Source organism: Bubalus bubalis, chromosome 12, assembly GCF_019923935.1.
Source record: "Bubalus bubalis isolate 160015118507 breed Murrah chromosome 12, NDDB_SH_1, whole genome shotgun sequence".
Lineage (NCBI taxonomy): Eukaryota > Metazoa > Chordata > Mammalia > Artiodactyla > Bovidae > Bubalus > Bubalus bubalis.
The window spans coordinates 66930885-66952428 of record NC_059168.1 but is presented as its reverse complement, the minus strand read 5'-3'; the positions used below and the strand labels follow the sequence as shown (position 1 = coordinate 66952428).

General features: G+C 42.8%; 1 protein-coding gene across 1 annotated transcript in view; it reads right to left on the bottom strand.

The window, feature by feature from the left end:
* ANTXR1 (ANTXR cell adhesion molecule 1) overlaps positions 1–20308 on the bottom strand; it is a 258924-nt gene extending 238616 nt beyond the window's left edge. Inside the window, exon 1 of the mRNA XM_006049074.4 lies at positions 19804–20308. Coding sequence (XP_006049136.1) covers positions 19804–19955 — 152 coding nt within the window. The 5' untranslated portion in view covers positions 19956–20308. The remainder of the gene's footprint in view (positions 1–19803) is intronic.
* Positions 20309–21544: the final 1236 nt, after the last annotated feature.

The window sequence follows — 21544 nt, the reverse complement described above, 5'->3', positions numbered from 1 at the left end:
ATTCTTTTGTGTTTATATGAGTTTCCAAACCTCCCTGTGGTTGAGCTCCTTTAAAAACACAAGCTCTTTCCATTAGCCACAGATACAACCAGTCAGAAAGAATCAAGTGGTCCAAATTGAGTTTAAATTGTCCTCTCCTTGGCATAAGGGTCAGAGCAAAATGAAAGGGAAATAAAGAGAGCTCACAGTTGGAAACATCACCCAGGACTCTTTTAGTCCTGGAAGAGCATAGTCCCAGTAAGGATGGAAATTATAAAACTGTCAGGTCCTGCTTTTCTTCAGCCCCACCCAGTTGAAGTCATTCATGTCCTCAGTGACCCACCAGGTCCCCAGCTAATCCTGCAAGGCTAGGGCAGCCTCAGGCGCCACTGAGCGGAACAGGCAATTAATTCTGGCCCCACATTCATTTGTATCCCCCTCCCACCCCCTACCCCACTCCACTTCTTCCTTGGCCCTTCTCTCCTTCCTCCTAGCCTCCCTGCACCCTACCTGGCTGGAGCCTAGAGCTTCAGCTCTTGTCCTCTTCTGATTGGCTGGAGTCATGAACCAGCCTCCCTCTTGCTCTAAAAGCTGACAGCAACTCTTACCCTCCTCCAATGTCTTCAGTGCAGACCCAAGTCAAGCCACTGAACACTGTACCCACCCTGCTCCTATCTGTGTCTGGAGACCCCAGCCCCACTGTACTGACTTGTAAGGAATTTCCCTGTTAGTCCACCTCACTGAAGGCTATCACAGCAATGACTTTTATGCTGTGGAATGCAACCTATTAGTGATTTGGGAAATCAGTTTGGTGGGATGTTGCCAACAGTTAATAAAAATGAAATAGAATAGAAATATCAGAATATATTGTATACCATACAGAAAGTCATGTTATGTAAAACTTTCAGTTAACTATGTGTAGGTATATAATGCACATATACTGTGTCAAGACGTAAACTAAACTGTGTTTTTCTTGTGAATGCTCAGGAAGATACTAGACCAAAATATGTAATCCTTTCACCTCCACTAATTCACCTTTTCCAATACACACACACACACACACACACACACACACAGAGCAAGAAAAGTCTAAAGATATTTCTGATAACAAGTATTGGTACATTGGGTGCAAATTCAACACAGAATTGTTGTTAAGAGAACAGAAAACTAGTTAGTTGTCTGAAAGCAAGATGTGATAAACGAGCCTGAAAGGCCACCAGTCAAAGCCAGCAATGTGATCTGTGGATGACCACCAGGTGACCATGATAAGACAAGGTACAGTACTATGGATGCCAGAAAAGTCAGAGGCACCCTTCACGTGCAAGCCACGAGGACACAATGAGCCCCCTTCAAGCACACAGCCATAGGACTGAGAGAACTGGGGTGGCTCTAAGTTGTGCCTGACTCTTTGCGACCCCAGAATCATGATCTTTTCCAATGACTCGGCTCTTTTACATCAAGTGACCAAAGTATTGGAGCTTCAGCTTCAGCATCAGTCCTTCCAGTAAATACTCAGGGTTGATTTCCTTTAGGATTGACTGATTTGTAAGCTAGATAAAAGTAAACTTCATTTTAGGGAGGCAGTATATGCAAATATAGTATGAGCAATTTTTTCTATGTGGCATAAAAAAATTTATACTTTTCACTTTCTGTTTTGAGAATCCATTCTTTAACTTTTATATTTTGCTGTACAACCTCATTGATAACATTACTGTGACATTAACTTTTCTGGGGCCATTACTTCTATTTCTTTTATATTATATCTTTTTCATATCCTTTATTTACAAAAGTTTTCCATTTTGATGTCAATACTTTCAAGTGATATTTTTTTAATAAAGGTATGTGGGTGGTATATATTTTGGATTTTTCTATGTCTGAGGAATTTTTATATGCCTTTGTATTACCTCTGGTTTCATAATTTTAATCTCTGTATTCTTTCTGCTTGAGTTCTGGAAAAAGTTTCTTAAACTGTCTTTTGATGAGCTGAATTTATTTTTGTAATATTCTTTGTGGTGGTCATTTTTTCCAATGAATTTGAATACTCAGGAACAGCACATTCTCTCTCCAAAAGTTTCTTACTTTCAGCTGTTCCTTTCTCGTAACAGACTGCTCTTATTAGTTGATGTAATATCATCTCCAAATTTAATGAAAATACTAATGAGACATATTTGCTTAAATGGTTTGGATGGTCATTGGAAGTTCTTTTATATAATCACTATTAAGTTTTTTTAAAACCCTGATTCACTTTCTGAGTAAGTTCTTAAAGAAAATTATCCTCACTCCCCCTTTTAGAAGAATCTGTATGTATTTGAAAATCTCTTTCTGTTTTCATGTAAATAACATCTTGACAGAACATTTTTGTTCATAACTTTATCCATTAAATTTTTCCAACATTTAATGTTGCAGAACCTTTGTAGGTAACCTGTATCTTTTCCCATTCATAAAATTCTTCTTTTGCTTTTGAAATTAAACATTCTTACCAGGAAATGTTTAAGTACAGATCTCTTTTAATTAATTTTGATTATTACTTGATGAGTTGAAATCTACATTTTCAGGTTTTTGTTTTTTAATCAGGGAAGTTCTATCAAATTGTTGAGTGCTTCTTCTGGATTATTCTTTAGCAATGCAAATTATCTGGTATACTGGATATCTATTTTTGTCATTCATTATTTATCATCTTCTCTCTCATCACCTTTGTGTAACTCATTTCCTATTCAACTTATGAGAACTTCTCAAACATTCCTTCATCCTTCATTTTCTGCATTGTCAGTTCTTTACTGCTTCTCAGGTGGCTTTATGACTTTACATTTTTCCGTATTATTTTATATTTCCTTAACTGTTTTAGGTCCCTTTTCTTTTCTTTTCTTTTCATATTTTATCACCTAACAAAGTTCTTATTTTATTTAATGTCACTGAAATCATAAAACATATGGTGCTTAAAAACTGACTTCTTTTGCTGTTGAAAATTTTTTCCATAGACATGTTCTTCCACCTCAGGAATTTTGTTACATCATTTATTTTCAGTTGTTAAAATCTTGTAGGCCCTATTTTCATCTTTCAATGTGGGAAGGTGTAACTGGGTCTCATATTTGCCATATATATGGCAATGTCTTGAACTTGCAAACTTCTCTAAAAACTAAATCTGGGGAACAAATATCGTATGATGTTGCTTATATATGGATTCTAAAAAATAAAAAAGGTACAAAAGAACTTATTTTTAAAATGGAAGTAGAGTCATGGATGTAAAAAACAAACTTCTGGTTACCAGGGATAATGGAGGGGAGGGATAAATTTGGAGACTGGGATTGACATACACATGCTTATATATAAAATAGATAGTTAATAAGAACTTGCTGTATAGCGCAGGGAACTCTACTCAATACTCTGTAATGGCCTACATGGGAAAATAACCTAAAAAAAAAAAAAAAAGAGTGGCTATATGTATACGTATAAATGGTTCACTTTGTTGTACACCTGAAACGAGCACAACATTGCAAATCAACTATACTCCAATGAAAAAAAATTTTTTTTTTTTAGAAAAGAACTTAGTTTGGGGGAAGGGAGTTGGCCTTAATAGCTAAAGTAAGCTTATGTTATTGTTCCATCAATTAGGGGAGAGTAGGGAATGGAATAATTCTTCATCATTTTTCACAAAGGAATCTCATCCTTGCAAAGTTTGTGTGTTTGTTTTGGACAGGGCCATATCTGTTCCGGCTTGCCATATGTTGGGTTTTGGGACCTGATGTCTACTCCAAGTTCTGTATCTGGAGCTGTATCTGACCTCATTCCTCATCCCTACTGCATCCACATAATCAAAGACAGGACTGCCATTTCCCTGGAGGCCCAGGATATGTGGGGAGGACTCAGCAATGCTGGAGGGAGTCACTGTCATGAAGATGCCTGGTGTTCGTGCGCTCTCTCTTTTGTGGCTTCTTTCCCCCTCTACTGTCCCGCACAGATGCCTCTGGGTGATACTGATGCCGCAGGGTAGCAGGGCTCCGTGGAGGTGGCCTCTTCTTCTGATGTCACAGTCTTTCCTTCAGACTCACTTCCAGATTTGGGATTGTTCTTGAGGCTCCTCCAGAACCCTCCTCTACATGTTTTTCTAACTTGGCAACAGGATTGAAAGCAGACCCGGCTGGACCTCCTGCAAACTCAGCTCATCTGCTTTGTTCCTAGTGGAATTTCTTACGAGGGTGTTGGAGGTCAGTGTGGCTGTCCTCCACGCAGGTGGCGGACACGCAGGTGTCCTGCATGGACCTGACGCAGGCTTCCCCAGATGCCTTCTGAAGACTTTCTCTTTCAGGGGATGAAACAGTTTTAGATGATGGTCGGGGAGGCAGTGAGAAGCTAACTGTCTGTTCAGCTTCTTCTTCAGAAGTCATCAACAAACTTTCTTTCCTTTCTCATCTCAAACTAAGCCCCTGAGTTCATTCAACCTTAATTTCTGCATTTATGAGGTCCTGAAGCAACACTTCCAAAAGTCACCAATGCCTTCAGCATAGGACCTTTCTCGGTTCTTTCTTGCTGGATATATTTGTAGTATGTATAAATAAAAAAGAGTGTGTATTGATGCAGCAAAATGATTTTTGAATGCCTGGCAGGTCCTTTAGAATCTAAAAGATTAATTACAGAACAACATGCACTAAGTACTTACTAGGCAGCAGGCATTGTGCTGAGCACTTTACATTCATTGCCATTTAATAATGTGGTGGTTTAGTCCCTCCATCATATCTGACACTTTGACGCCCAATGGACTGTAGCCCGCCAGGCTCCTCTGTTCATGGGATTTCCCAGACAAGAATACTGGAGTGGGTTGCTATTTCCTTCGCCAGGTGTTCTTCCTGACCCAGAGATCAAACCCGTGTCTCCTGCATTGCAGGTGGATTCGTTACCAACTGAGCCACCAGAGAAGCCATTTAATAATAGCTAGTACTTAATGAGCACTTCCTGTGTGTGGGCAGCACTCTGCTCTGAGCACAACCCTATGTGATAATACTATTAGGCTCCTTTTCACAGATAAGGAAACCTAGTTCACAAAGAGAATAAGTAACTCACTCAAGGGCACACTTGTGAGTGGTAGGGTTGGGAGAAGGACCCTATGGTCCATGCTCTTAGTCCAAACACTGCTGTTCTCCAGTCTTTCCGGTGTTTAAGCCTGTACTCCTAACACTTGTGCAACACTGCCTCCCCATGGAGGGAGGAAGCATACGATTACAATTCGTAGTGTTCGGCTGCTAAGTTAGCGAGAAGTACTGCAGAAGTTCCACACATTTTTATAGGAATTTGGGAATGGGGATGCCAGGGCCAGGTTAAAATTGGTGTACTTGAGTGGAATCAGAAGTGCCAAACTGGTTGCCCTTTTTAACGGAATAAGGTGTATTAGAGGATTCATCTGTTTGGCTTTCAATCCTCTTGTGTTCCTTTGATAGTGTCTTTTATGACAGTCAATAATCAGGATGACCATATAATTTAAAATCCAAACTGAAACACTTTCAAGAGTAAACTAGGAAGCCACTAATAATTATACTGGGACAAGCACAGGCGAGGAATGTACTGGCCCATCCATTTACTTATGGTTAGATTATGGCTGTCCAATGGCATTTTGTAATTCCTTTGACCTTATATAGCTTATTATTGTGACTGGGGTGTAGTTCAGTTAGGATATTTCTTTTTTTAAATTGTCTATATAATTTCCATAAACCTAATATTTGCATTATCTTTTATGGTGGCTCACATGGTAAAGAATCTGCCTGCAGTGTGTGAGACCCAGGTTCAATCCCTGAGCTGGGAAGATCCCCTGGAGAAGGGCATGGCAACCCACTCCAGTATTCTTGCCTGGAGAATTTCATAGACAGAGGAGACTGGTGGGCTACAGTCCATGGAGTCGCAAAGAATAGAACACAACTGAGTGACTAACACAACATTTTATGTAAGTAATGATGGTTAAGATTCTGATCATAATCCTTATGCCAAAAGGTGTTGGGGAAGTCCTGTTCTAGGTGGTTCCTACAAGAATGAGCTGTATATGGTTAAGCAGCAGGGTACGAGGAAAAGAAGATAAGGCCACTGAATGAGACCTCAGAGGACACACACCAAGTGTTATTCTTCTCCATGTCTTCATAATGGACCCCTCCACTGCTTATTATGTGATATGAGTTGTTATGGGGTTGAGAGACTCTGAACAAAGAACAAACTTAGAATGAAAATGATATGTAAAGAGATGACTGTTCTCAATTTTTCTGTACCACTGTGAACCCACAGCTAGTGACAGGAAGGGAAGAAATGCCAGTATCATCTCAAAAGTTATGAAGGTATCACCTATACAAAGATGGAAATGGTGATGAGGTCACTAAAGCTAAAGGCAAGAAAGAGCATGGGGTTAGTTCAGGGAACTGTACACCAACAGTTTTGTTGGAAATTGCAAGGGTGTTGGGTGTGGTAAGAGATGAAACTAAGGGCAACACATAGTAATCAGAGCAAAAAAGCTCTAGAATCCCTTGCTAAGGAGTTCACATTTTATACTGAAAGAACTTTGGGAGTATTTAGAGGTTGAAGGAGTGGGGGAGATGAAAAGATCAACTTGGTACCAATGTCAAGTACAGAGTAGTGTGTACATGCTCAGGTGTGTCGACTCTTAGGAACTTCATGGACTGTAATCTGCCAGGCTCCTCTGTCCACAGAATTTTCTAGGCAAGAATATTGGAATGAGTTGACATTTCCTACTTCAGGGAATCTTCCTGACCCAGGGATCCAATCCATGTCTCCTGCATCTCCTGCATTGGCAGGCGGATTCTTACCACTGAGCCACTTGCGAAGCCCCAGCGGGAAAGGTTAAAAAAAAAAAAGGAGGTAAAGAGACCAATTTAGAGAACATTTCCGTGAACTGGGTGGGAAATGGTCTGAACTAAGGTAATGATCGGAGAAGGCAATGGCACCCCACTCCAGTACTCTTGCCTGGAAAATCCCATGGATGGAGGAGCCTGATAGGCTGCAGTCCACGGGGTTGCTAAGAGTCAGACACGACTGAGTGACTTCACTTTCACGCATTGGAGAAGGAAATGGCAACCCACTCCAGTATTCTTGCCTGGAGAATCCCAGAGACGGGGGAGCCTGGTGGGCTGCCGTCTATGGGGTCGCACAGAGTCGGACACGACTGAAGTGACTTAGCAGTAGCAGCAAGGTAATGACAGGGCTTCACTGATGGCCCAGATGGTAAAGAATCCGCCTACAATGCAGGAGACCTGGGTTCGATCCCTGGGTTGGGAAGACCCCTGGAGGAGGGCATGGCAACTGACTCCAGTATTCTTGCCTGAAGAATCCCCATGGATAGAGCAGCCAGGCATGCTACAGTTCATAGGGTTGCGAAGAGTTGGACATGACTGAGCAACTAAGCACAGTACAGCAAGGTGATGACAAAGCAGAGATGTGGGAGCAGACATTGTCAGGCTTTGGAGTACAAGAGGATTCATCCCAGCCTTTTGGCTTACGTGGTTAGATCTATGGGTGATGCTGCCCCCAAGACTAGGAATAGAGATGATGATTTTAGGGGGAAAACATCTAGTTCATCACCCTTCCACTGAAATTCTCTCTCTCCTGGCCTCAGTGGTAACAATTCTTAGCTGTTTCTCTTCTAACTGTTCTGGTGACTTCTTCTCAACTCTAGTTAATGGAGTTTCTTCTTTGGCCCAGACATTCCTGTTGGCAATTCCTCGAGGTTGGACCCTGGCCATCTTCCTCATTAAACACCACCTCTACTTGACATTTTTTAACCCTGATATTATCTCTATATTATTGATTACCATATCCATATTTTCATCTTGGGCTGACAACTCTCAAGTCTTTTTTTTTTTTTTTTTTCCAGTTACAGGGTATAAATCCAACTGCCTACTCAATACCTCCACCCAAATGTCCTACATGTTCAGACTCAACATGTCCACACCAAACTCCTCTTTTCTTCTGAAATCTACTCCTTCCCCTCATGGCTCTTTCTTCTCACTCACTCACAGCCAACTGCTCATCAAGTCCTGGTACTCCACCCTACAAAGTCACTCAATTTCATTTGTTCTTTTTTTCCCATTCCCCCAACATAATCCCCTAACCTACTGTTGATATGAAAAATCCTGCTCTTTCCAGATTCTTTTTCTGTCACCCTCACTGTCATGCTTACATCACAAAGAATATGTGTCATTTCACGTTCTTGTGTTGCTCCTTGGGCATTGATGTTTTTTTCTTTACTTTGTCACCTGGCAAAACCCTGCTTGAGGTTCAAGTCCTGGATCCGAAGTTACCTTCTCTAGGAAGTCTCCTAAACCTCTCTAATCTCAATCAAAATTCATTATTTCACCAACTCTGTTTCCTTAGCCCCTTGTCTCTTCTGCTAAACTGCAAAATCCTTTAGAGCCAGGAACATGTCATAGGCATTTTGTAATCTGATACATTTAGCAAAGTTTGATAAATACTGAATTGAACTGATGTACTCCTTACCCTAGACAGGAAGTCCAACTTATAATCTAAGGAGATGTCTTTGGTTAGAGGAACACAGCCATTTTCTCTAGGGGTGATTACCACCATTACCACCACCAGCATCACTGCCACCACCACTGCTACATCATCAATAGTACCATAATCATTATCACCACTACCATCATCAATATCATCACCACCATCACCACCACCACCATCACATCATCAATAAGACCATCACCACCACCACCACCACCACCACCACCACCATCACCATCACATCATCAATAAGACCATCATCACCACCACCACCACCACCACCATCACATCATTAATACCATCATCACCATCACCACCACCACCATCACATCATCAATAAGACCATCATCACCACCACCACCACCACCATCACCATCACATCATCAATAAGACCATATCACCACCACCACCACCACCACCACCACATCATTAATACCATCATCACCATCACCACCCACCACCATCACATCATCAATAAGACCATCATCACCACCACCACCACCACCATCACCATCACATCATCAATAAGACCATTATCACCACCACCACCACCACCACCACCATCACATCATTAATACCATCATCACCATCACCACCACCACCTATCACATCATCAATAAGACCATCATCACCACCACCACCACCACCACCACCACCATCACATCAACAAAAACATCATCACCAACCACCACCACCCACCATCAAATCATTAATACCATCATCACTCATCACCACCCCCCCTATCACATCATCAATAAGACCATCATCACCACCATCACCACCACCATCACCACCATCACCATCACATCATCAATAAGACCATCATCACCACCACCACCACCACACCACCATCAAATCATTAATACCATCATCACCATCACCACCACCAACTATCACATCATCAATAAGACCATCATCACCACCATCACCACCACCACCATCACATCATTAATACCATCATCATCACCATCAACATCACCACCTATCACATCATCAATAAGACCATCATCACCACCATCACCACCACCACCATCACATCATTAATACCATCACCACCATCACCACCACCACCACTGCTACATCATCAATAGTACCATAATCATTATCACCACTACCATCATCATCAATAACACAATTATCTTGATCACACTACCATCACCATCAATACCATCACTGTCACCATCACCACAACCACCATCACATCGTTAATAATACCATCATCACCATCACCTCCACCAATACCATCATCAGTAATACCATCACCACCACCACCACCACCAATACCATCACCACCACCACCACGATCACATCATCAATAACACCATTATCTTGATCACACTACCATCACCATCAATACCATCACTGTCACCATCACCACAACCACCATCACATCATCAATAATACCATCATCACCATCACCTCCACCAATACCATCATCAGTAATACCATCACCACCACCACCACCACCAATACCATCATCACCACCACCACGATCACATCATCAATAACACCATTATCTTGATCACACTACCATCACCATCAATACCATCACTGTCGCCATCACCACCATCATCACATCGTCACTATCACCACTGCAATCGCCATGAATACCATCTTCACCGTCACTGTTGCCCCCTCCACCATCATCCCCATCACCACCACCGTACTGTCACCACCATCACTACCACCATTATCATCATCTAGGGCACTCACATACCAAATGCTTCATTAAGGGTTTTAATTGAATATTATTTAATCTTCAGGATACTTCTGTGAGGCAGTAGTTTGAATACCTGTTTTATTAATGAGAAGACCAAGGTTCAGTGGAAGGCTAAAAAATTTGCTCAAGTCATACAACTTAGTAAAAGGTTGAGCTGGTATTTAAAGCCAGAAATGCCTGATTCCAAAGTCAGCTTTCTTAACCTCTGTGATTAGTCCAGTTCATGCCCCTGAGGAACTGGGGTATGTTTCCTGCCTGGAGTCTTGACAGAAAGGGAACAAAGGATTGTCCTAGCAAACACCATGGCCTCCATGTGTATGCACACACGCAGGACCTGCCAACACAGCAGGGCAAAGCATGGCTTATTTGTGACCTTGGCTCTTCCTTCTCTATATCATGTTGAGCCTTCCCAACCACCATCTAAAGTAAGAACTCTGCTTGGCATTCAGTTATCAGGTGTCTATTTCCTTAGCCACATCCGCATGAGAGAGGAACAAGGCCATCAGTATAGGACAGCTTTTCTGGTCTTTCTGTTCAGTCTCATGATTTATTGTGGGAGGGAAAGAACCACATCACAATCACTTGGGAAATTTTCCAAAAGATACAGGCCTGCCCTTGACCCTTAAGGTTCTGATCTGGTCCCTGGTTGAGAACCACTGGTTGAGCACATTCATTTCCAAGGTTAGCAGTTTCCACTGGCCCTCTTATAACTAAAGCCACTCTGGTTCTTCCTGTAGATAAATGCTCTTCCTGATCAGATGTAGTCCTACGATGCCTAAAATCAGTATCACTGGCATGCCTTGCTCTACCTGCTTTCTTTCAGTCAGGAGTTCTCAACCAGGGTGGTACCACCTCAAGGAAGGCATTTAGGGATATATGTAGACGTATTTATTTATTGAGCATCACAATGACTAGAAGCTTACAGCATTTACAAAGGAATGATCAGAAATGCTAAGCATCCTACAGTCCCTCTCAGTGAAAAACTGTCCACTGAAAATGGCAACGACACCTTCACTGAGAAACACATTTGGCTGGAACACAGATACTCTTGATTCAAGGTTGGAATTAGCCTCTGCAACACACAGCATCCTCTCAGCCTGGCTGCCTCAGTGTTCCAGGGGCTGCTCTCCCCTGGTGTATATGCATGCTAAGTCACTTCAGTTGCAACCAACACTTTGCGACCCTACAGACTGTAGCCCACAGACTATTCTGTCCATGGGATTCTCCAGGCAAGAATGCTAGAGTCAGTTGCCTTATCTCTTCCAGGGGATAGTCCCGACCCAGGGATCGAACCCTTGTCTCAGGCATCTCCTGTATTGGTAGATGGGTTCTTTACCACCAGCACCACCTGGGCATCCCACTCTCCCCTCACAGCTTTTCAAATTCCCTCATAGTCCACAAACTATGAACAAAGGGATTCTGAGCTTCTGAATACATTCATGTAATACTTAGCTATCAGGGAAACATGTCTCATCTTCATTTCTACTTTCTGTTTAGTCTAATTTAATCCCCTGCCCACTGCACTGAATTTTTCATGTAAACAATGTGAGCAATGGGCTAGGAAGGAAGAGAACAAGAGGCCATCGCTGCTACACAGGCGGATTCGAACTGTCGCGTCTGACTGTAATTCCAGGTTGATGAACATATCTAAGACATGGCTCAACACTGACCCTGGACGAGAAGTCTTATCTTTATATCCTCTCCCAGGGACTACTCCTTTCTTGCTTACTCAGGTGAAAGTAGTGTATGATTAAAGGTTTATGGTAAAGACTTTTCATGCCCACCCATATCTGGCTTTCCCTTCCCTTTAGAAAAACAGGAGGATGGTATTTTTCCACATCCTATTTGTTGGTTTGGTGGTGATGGCAGTGGGCCTTCCAGGTGGCTCAGTGGGTAAAGAATCCATCTGCAATGCAGGAGATGCAGGAGACATGGGTTCGATCCCTGGATTGGGAAGATCCCCTGGAGGAGGGCATGGCACCCCACTCCAGTATTCTTGCCTGGAGAATCCCATGGACAGAGGAGCCTGGTGCACTATGGTCCACAGGGTCCCAAAGAGTAGGACACGACTGAAGCTACTTGGCACGCACACATGTGTGCGTGGTGCTGGTAGTGGTAGTATAGATGGTGTGATGGTGGTGGTGGTGTTGAGTAGTCACGTGACTAGTTCTGACCAGTGGGTTGTGAGTGAAGGATGCATGTCATTTCACATGTCTACAGAGTTGAATTTCCCTTTCCCATCAGATTCAATCTGGACAAATCATTAATTTATTGGCAGTGCTCCAGCCAGAGACTCTCCAGCATTTCCTTCCTCTGCAGCAATGATGGTAAAAGCCAGTGTTAAGGAATTTCCACCAGTCTAGCTTCCAGGCTAGCACCCTGAGCAGAGCCCCTGTTGCCCCTCACCAGATGTGTAGCAGAGACAGAAATTACAAAGGTTTATACCTTTGCTGTTTTGTGTCACTGTGATTTGGGGGATTTTTTTGGTTACCATGGCATAACATAAACTACACTGACTGAGTCAATGTTCTCCTGCATGTTTAGATTCTTTTCATCTCTGTGCATAGATCATGAGTCAGAGATGCCTGGATTTGAGGCTGACTTTCATCACTTACTATGACCTTGGCTAACCTTGTTAAACCTCAGTTTCCTCATGTGTCAAACAGTGATCATGGCCTTATGTGGTTATAAAGGAGATAACTAAATGGGATCATACAGGCAAAATGTTTACACAATGCGTGGCAGGTAACATGGACTCAGTAAACTTACTTATTTCTTCTCCTTTTTGATCTAAAATTGACGTTACCTGCATGCATGGTAAGTCACTTCTATCGTGTCCAACTCTTTGCGAGCCTATGGACCGTAGCCCGCCAGGCTCCTCTGTCCATGGGGATTCTCCAGGCAAAATACTGCAGTGGGTTGCCATTCCCTTCTCTGGGGGAATCTTCCTAACCAGGGATCGAACCTGTGTCTCTTATGTCTCCTGCATTGGCAGACATGTTCTTTACCACTAGCACCACCTGGGAAGCCCGACCTAACCTGCCCCCTGCCCCAAATCCTCATTAGAGCCTTTAGCTTTACCTGCCTGGAGTCCTTCTAATGTCCTCCTACCTAAAAAGCAAATAGCTTTGGACTGCTTGCTGTTTTCTTCCATTCCTTGCAGCCTCCAGGACAGGACACTGTTGACAACAGGTATTGTCACCTGTACTTTTATTGGAGCACACACTTGTGATTGGACTTGAGAACAAACCTATGCCAAATGAATGAAAGAATCAGCTCTTCCAGATGGAAGAAATCTAATCACTATTTTCAGTACAAACGTGGTATGTCTGGGAAACACATCAGGAAATAGCCAAATACCCACTTGGTCTTTTGTTGTACAGTAATCACTGCAAGAGGCAAAATCCAGTCTCTGGACATCATATCAAAAATAGACACATGTTCTAAATTCAGTTCAGTTCAGTTCAGTCGCTCAGTTGTGTCCAACTCTTTGCGACCCCATGAACCACAGCACGCCAGGCCTCCCTGTCCATCACCAACTCCCGGAGTCCACCCAAACCCATGTCCATTGAGTCAGTGATGCCATCCAACCATCTCACCCTCTGTCATCCCCTTCTTCTCCTGCATTCAATCTTTCCCAACATCAGGGTCTTTTCAAATGAGTCAGCTTTTTGCATCAGGTGGCCAAAATGTTGGAGTTTCAGCTTCAACATCAGTCCTCCCGATCAACACCCAGGACTGATTTCCTTTAGGATGGGCAAATCCTATTTGTATTTATGTGACAGCCAAGTCTCACTAAGGGATGCCAGAGTTTGCTCCTGGACTGTTGGGAGTCCTACAGGATTTGAAGATAATTGCAGGTTATCTCAGGATGGGTGCCTTCCTCCAGCACTCCTGGATTCTATTCTCAGCTTGACACTGAGTTTTACCAGGTCTCCACAGATAGAGATAATTACTTGGCTGGCCCAGACAGAAGTACAAAATAAAACAAAAGAGTTCTGCCCTATTTATTTTGAACCATAAGCCAAACCTTCCAATTTGCAAGCAGTTCTACCAACTATTACCTGACCTGATAAGACCTCTCCAAAACTGCAATTCTTTCAATTAAGGAAGAATATTGAAAAACCATCAAATCCAACTTGATATCAAAAAGAAGACATTCCAAGGCCCTGAAAAGCTTTTTTCCCTGATGCTTCTCAGAATTATTACTGTATCATTTTCAAGGTACCTTCTAATGAACTCTGTCTTCCTTATTCAGAGTCAAGTTTGCATTTTCATTACTGGAAGTCTTCTTCCAAAGCATTTCTGAAAACAAGCTACATCTGTGAGTTTTAACATGTCTACAGAGTTGAATTTCCCCTTTCCACCGGATTAACTGTGAACAAATTATTAATTTATCAGATCTTTAAGGGCATTATAATCAGATGTCCTTAGAGTCCTACTACCCATCAGGTAATCCCCAGACCTCTGGAACATCTCCATGGGCTGCAGAGGGTTGGAGACCCTGAAACTTTCAATCAATTTAGAGCTGCTTTAACAGCAGAGCAGTACCTCCTCAATTAAGTAACCTTAGTTGCCTTACGCACCATCATTTCCTGAAACTCTGATGCAGGGATTTTTAATTCCTGGAATCTACCCAGTCGTATTGCCATGTGCTTCTCATTATGACCCAACTGCACAGGGCAATGATGAGTGGAAAAAGCTGGGCTTAGAGTCAGGAGCAGACAGCATCCCAGCTTTGTCATTATCTAATCCTAGGTCCTTCCACAGGTCACTTAATCCAGTGGGTTGACCAAGGTTGAACAGTTTTCTCATCAGTAAATTAGAGACTAGCGCGTTTGCCCTAGCAACCAAGCAAGGTTTTCTCTGGGGCACTTGTGAGACGGTGTAAGTTTTAGGAGACTTTCGTTTTGATTCTAAAGATTTCTTTTGTAAGTTAGTAGCTGGGAACCCAGAACATGGTGTGGTTGCCAGTCTAATGTTATAAAAATCCATTTAATGACTGTGTCTCTGAAGTGTAACACATAGGAAGGGTTCTACAGAGCATCACCACATGTGACCACCCAATTTTGGATGCTGGGGTTGGACTTGCATGAGTGGCGAGACAGGGTCCCTTTGTATGGGGAAAAGAGGAAGAGAAAATTGGTGCTGAACAGAAAAGACGTCGTGGAGGGAGGAGCTGGGGGGTTCTAATGGGGAAGGAGCCCACACAGTGAGCCTGTAGAGGGTCTTTGCAAATGTAAGGATTTGTTGGGTGACAGGCTGTGGCTTTAGGAAACCCTGTAGGTCAACTATTCAAGGATTATTGCCATCCTCCAGCTCACTATCTCCTCCACTTCTCCTGCCCCACCCCACTCAACCATTCTATTTTTGAAATCTGTAGGGCACACATGAATATAGCCAGCACTTCCCCAGACTCACGATGGAGAGTCCATTTTTTCCACTTGAGTGACTAACAGCTCTCTATAAAACAGACCAATATGTAAATATCTAGTGTAATAACAGAAGAGCCCTGCAAGAGAGGAAAGGTCCACGCATGTCCATGGGTTGGCCAACTGGGTGCACTAATCTTAGAGGGCCCTCTGGGAGATTTAAGGTGGCTAGCTGCTCCTTGACTGTTTTCCTCTGGATAAAGTCCTTTCAAATCTGACTTTCAAATCCCTGATTGAATTCCCAGCAGTCTACTTTTCCTGACTGTAACCAGAAAAGCATGCTTGAATGAACATAAAATTCCATCATATAAAGCCTTGTGAAGCCCAGTCCATCAGCTCCGTGGCCAAAGCCGCTAATAATGCCCTATTGTGTTACTGTGGTAGTCTAGGTTATCATTATGAAGTCTTTGCTTCTGGTTGAGAAAACATGACGTTCCATTAAATGTATAATCTGGGTTTCTTCCAAGCCAGAGGTGCATCCTGCTTAAAGCTGAAATGAGCTGAGGTTTAATGTCACAGAAAAGAAGAGAACCATTCGCTGGGAAAAAAGGGAGTTGAGGGGTGGGGAGAAGAATGGTGAATTCACTGCCTTGTGAGCCACTGGTTTCAGCCTCTACAGTGTCTTGTCCGCAAGAGGATCTGAGAAGCCCAAGGAAAAAAAACGCATCAGCACTCTTTCCCTTTGCAAGCTGTAGTGGTTGGGTGCTGGACAGCACTTTCTGGGGAGGTACTTTCTAGGACAAAAGACCATGTCTTTAGGGACCAGCTGGGGGACTGTTTGCTATCACTGGCTTGTGGCCCATCCCCCAGCTTTGGGTTCCACAATCCCATAAATCAGCTCCAATCGAGATGGCAAGCTGGAATTGCATACGCTTATCATACCAAGTGCTAGCAACTTTCTCATTCAGCACAAAAATGTCCCTCTCTTCAAGCAATAAGACAACTAAAAGAAGTCAGAGGAGTCCACCTCCATGTAAAGGTAGGTACCTGTAAAGGTCTCCCCACCATTTTTTTCCCGGAGCATTTTTGGGTCCTCAACATTGCCAAGGACCCTATGGTGTATTTAGAAATGTACTCCAGGATTAAACATGAAAGCAAATCCTCTATAATTGTGAGGGGCTTGGAGTTCAGCACGCTGGTTAAGAGAGCCTCCTCACACTTGAAATGACTTTTTAAAAACTCGAAATAACTTATTTTTGTTGAATATAAAAGTAATATACATTCACTGTAGAAAAATTTGAAGATTCAGAAAAGTGTAAAAAAAGAATTTTAAAATCCTACTTTCTACAGACAAATACTATTACATATTGGGTAAATAAAGACACACGTGTGTTTAGCATTTTTTACAAAGGTAGAATCATAGTGTATAATGTTAGGTAATTATATTTTCCCTTAAAAAGTATATTATGGGCACTGTGTTTCTCCTGAAAATATCTTACATGCATGTATAACATGTGTACTCAATATCATGCATATACCACATCTAACTTATTAAAGCCTCTGCTGTTGGACATTTAGATAATTTTCAGCTTCATTATCATAAACATCATAGCCATGAACATATAGGCACTCTTTTCTGACTATCTTGGAGTTTTCCTTTGATACATATTGCCATGCTATCTTCTTGTCTATGCTATTCAAAATAATAGACACATCTGGCTACTGAAATTTATATTAAACTTAAATAAAATAGAAAGTTCATTTCCTCAGTCCCACTAGACACATTTCAGGAGTCAATACCCACATACGGCTAGTGGCTACCGTATTGGAAAGCACAAAAAGAGAATATTTCCATCATCACAGAAAGTTTTATTGGCTAGCACAAACCTAGAAAGACCAAACCAAATTTATATTTTCCTTATAAGATATGACAACGGCCCTCATTCCCACAAGTTAGCCAATGCTGAATATTACAATTCTTTAAAAATCTTTGCCAACGCAATAAATATTACATCTTGTTTGATTTTCCTATTTCTTTGCTAGGGAACTTGAACTTTTTTGTTTATTACCTTTCATATTTTTTTGTGAATTATTCATATAGTAAGCCTGTTTTCTACTGAGATGATCTTTTAAAAACTGCTTATTACATTTTAAGGTTACTCTATAGAGGCGAATTTATGTTGCAAAAGTTTTTGTAACTTGTTATCTTTTATTTGTGGCATTTTTTTCACTTATAGACATGTCAGATTTTAATATATTTAAATCTTTTTGCAGTTTTCTTTATTGTTGCTACTCTGTTTTTAAAGCTCCAAAGTTAAGATTACAGTAATACTCATTAAGTTTTCTTCTAATTCTTTCAATACTTCATTTTTAAATTAAATGTTTAACATTAAAATCTTCAATTCTCTTGGAATTTATCTTGGTGGTGGTGGGGGGGGTAAAGTGTAAATCTAAACTTTTTCTTTTCCTATGGACCAACCATTTGTTCAAGAACCATTTTTTAAAAAGCCATCCTGTGTTTTATTAATTTGCCTCACAGTACATTTTAATATTTGGAGATACAAGTATTCATTATTCTTTTTCCAAAATGTTTTAGCTCTTAATACTTGTTTTTTTTTTTTTCTCTAAGTTAAACCTAGAATCATTTTGCTAAATTCCTCTCACCAACAAAATTCTTTCAGAACTCTGATTTTAAAGTTTAATTCAATCTATAAGGTAATTTGGAAAGAGTTTGATATCTGTGCAATGTGGGGTTGTTCCATTCCAGGACATGGTGATTCTGTCCATTTTCAAGCTTCCTGTATGTTCTTCTGAACTGGCTTTAAAAAAAAAAAAAAGCAAAATGATGGGCATCTGTGTTTTCAGAAGGTCTGAATCTGTGAGCTGGTGCTCCCAGCTGCTAGAAGTAACTAAAGAAATTCCATTTCTTAGCACTGGAGTATATTTTCAGTATCCACCTTCTCATAAATCTGCAGGAAAGAGATCTCCCTTTTCATCCAAAGAATCTGGAGTTCAAAACAGCCTTTACGGAAAAAAATCAAACTCCAGGGGCAACTGCAAAGCACATTTGATGTCTAGCTGGCCAGCTTGCTTTGCAGGACTCTTTTTCCAACTCGCAAATACTTTCCAGTCTGTGAAACTCATGTCCCCTCCACTGTACCAGCAAGAGTCCTGTCTGGCAGTGGGGCGCTCACACGACGCTAGTGAGCACTGATCTTCGCTGAGGGGCTTTTTATTGTAAAAGCTGCTTTTTAGTTGATAGCAGGCAACTTCCTTGAATGACTGTGGCTTGGCAAGTCTACGGGGGATTGGGCAGAGTTCAGTTCTCCCTTGAACAGTCCTGAAGCCTCATCCATTTTTGCAAGAAAACCAGGGCTCCTGCACTTCCCTGGTAGCCCACCAGTCAAATCACCAAGAACTTGACTTCGCCCGCATCGGGGTTTCTCAAGCCCAGAGGGAGGAGAAATATACCCGCAGGGGACTTTTGGCAATGTCTGGAGACATTTTTGCCTGTCACCACGGAGGAACTAGTGGGGGTTGGGGAGTGGGGTGGGGGAGGTTATGGAGCGGGTAGTACCAGCATCTACAGGGTAGCGGCCAGGGATGCTCAACATTCTACAACTCACAAAACATCCTACAACTCACAAGACGTCCCACAACAAAGAACTCCCTAGCCTCAAACTCAGTGAAGTGGAGAAATTCTCCTTATATTTCCACGAACTGCCCAGTCTGCCTACATTCTATGATGAGGAACCAAGGGAAAAGGAATATGTAGGGCAGAGTTTTTAAACAAGAGACGATTGGCTTTTAAAAGCCCACGCCGCTTACTTTAGACGTGCCTGAACGTTGTTCTACCTCTCCTAAGCCAGTTTTTCTCACCAAGGATTCTAAAGCAAACGGAAAAGGTTCACAGAGAGGTAGTAGGTCAACAGCATCTTTACACTCCCATCCTCAAACTCAGGCGCCTCGGTCGCCGGAAAGCAAGGCAGAGAAGAAGCTGTCTGGAGAACAAGCAGCGACGCCTGCCCGTCCGGCTCCTGCAGCCGGGAAGGATGGGGACGCGCGCTCGGTCCACAAAGGCGCAGAGCTGGGGCCAGCGCCACCTCCCGCGGCCCCTCTGGGTCCCTGGAGATGCGCGCCTGTCCCAAAGCCACCCTGCCAAGGAGCCCAGCCCGGGTAGAAAGCATCATCAGCTTAGCCTAGGGTGGAACAACTCACGGCACTTACTTGTCCAGAATGAAGTACAGGTCAAATCCCCCGTAGCAGGCTGGACCCCCTTCCTCCCTGCGTCCCCCTTGCCCGGCGCAGATGAGCACAAAAGTGGCCAAAGAGAGACACTTGAAGCCAATGCCCAGGGCTTTCTGCTCCACGGTGGCCATGACCTGCAGCCCAAGGGAGAGGGTATGGTCCTCTACTCCCCACGCTCCTCGAACTCGCCAGGACCCTCAGGGGCGCGCCATCCGAGGGGCCCTCCTCTCGGGCCCTTTATTCCCCCTCGCTCTCCCGAAAAACTCCCCGGAAGCAATTGTCTGGAGGAGTTCAAGGTTTTCCTTCTGGTTTCCGCTACGATTCTGTTTCTAGGTTTCGGGTTTCAAGAATCCCAATACTGTAGTCCGCTCTTTTTTAAAGGGGCTGCTCCTGACTCGGGCCGGCGGGCCGCTCGGGAGGCAGCGCTGAGGTTTTGCAATTGAAGCAATTCCGTCCTGACGGTTCTTTGTCCTAGATTTTAAATATTTTGGGGTGGGTTTTCAAATTGTTCTTGGTTGGGGGAGTGCTTACTCTTTTCTCCCTCCTCTCAACCCCCCGCCCCTTTCATATTTTGATGGGGAAAGAAAGTTCAAAGGGTGCCACCTTGTGGCCAAGGACGGCGAAAGCACTCTTGCGCGTTCTAGGGAGCCTGGCTATGCACGTTTCTTATTCCTTTTTTTCCACGCATCTTTCCTTTCATTCTCCATTATTTCTTCCCCATTTTTAGTTCTTCCTCACTCGCTAGCCTTTTTATCCTTGTTCTTTCTTTTCCTGTTCTACTTCCGCTGATAAGGTCCATGTAAGCAATTGATGAGAACTTACTCCAAGCACCACGGCTCTGACCCCAGGCTAGGACCTTTGCAAACAAGATGCTGGACAAACGAGCAGAGAAGAATGGGCCTTTGTTATCTGAATTACCCAAGAGACCTTACTGTACACTTACCGCAGATCATAAAAGAGACTGTTGGGATGCGGTCATGTGACCGTAAACAGCAAAAACAGTCCCACACAGAAAGCTGTTCCTGGCATGAAACAGCGGAGCATTCTAGACGGTCTCCATCTCCGATTTTGGAGATTCTGTGGTAAATTCTTTTCAGCCTGTGAACTTTGACTTTTTTCACCCAATCTTTGATTTAAGACAGAGAAAACAAACAGCTTACAAGAATGTGAACCTTCCAAACAGTTTGGGACTGCCAGAGAAGCTCTGTTTTATACAGGGAGAGATCCTTTTTAGAGTGGGCTCTGGACCCCCGTTCCCAGCGGGAACTCAAGTTTTATCTTCCTTTGTCTTCCACTCTGGGAATCCTCAATACACACTCGTGCTCTGTATTTCAGGATTATTGCTCCAGACACTCATCTTCCCCTCTGCTTGAGAGCCTCTAAGTTTGGGAGATTGCTAATTGCACTGCTGCTGCTAAGTCGCTTCAGTTGGGTCCGACTCTGTGCGACCCCATAGAGGGCAGCCCTCTAGGCTGCCTCCAAAATGTTCCTTTATGGTCTTCATCTCCTGATATTCACACCTCCTCTCCCACACTGAATGAGACTGAACTGTGTGTAATAAATAAGGTACAGCAGAAATGATGGTTTGTGCCTTCTGAGAATATAAAAGATATTGTGCATTTATCTTTTTAAATTAGAATTTTCTCCAAATGTATGCCTAGGAGTGAGATTGCTGGATTATATAATAACTCTATTCTTAGTTTTTAAAGGAACCTCTATA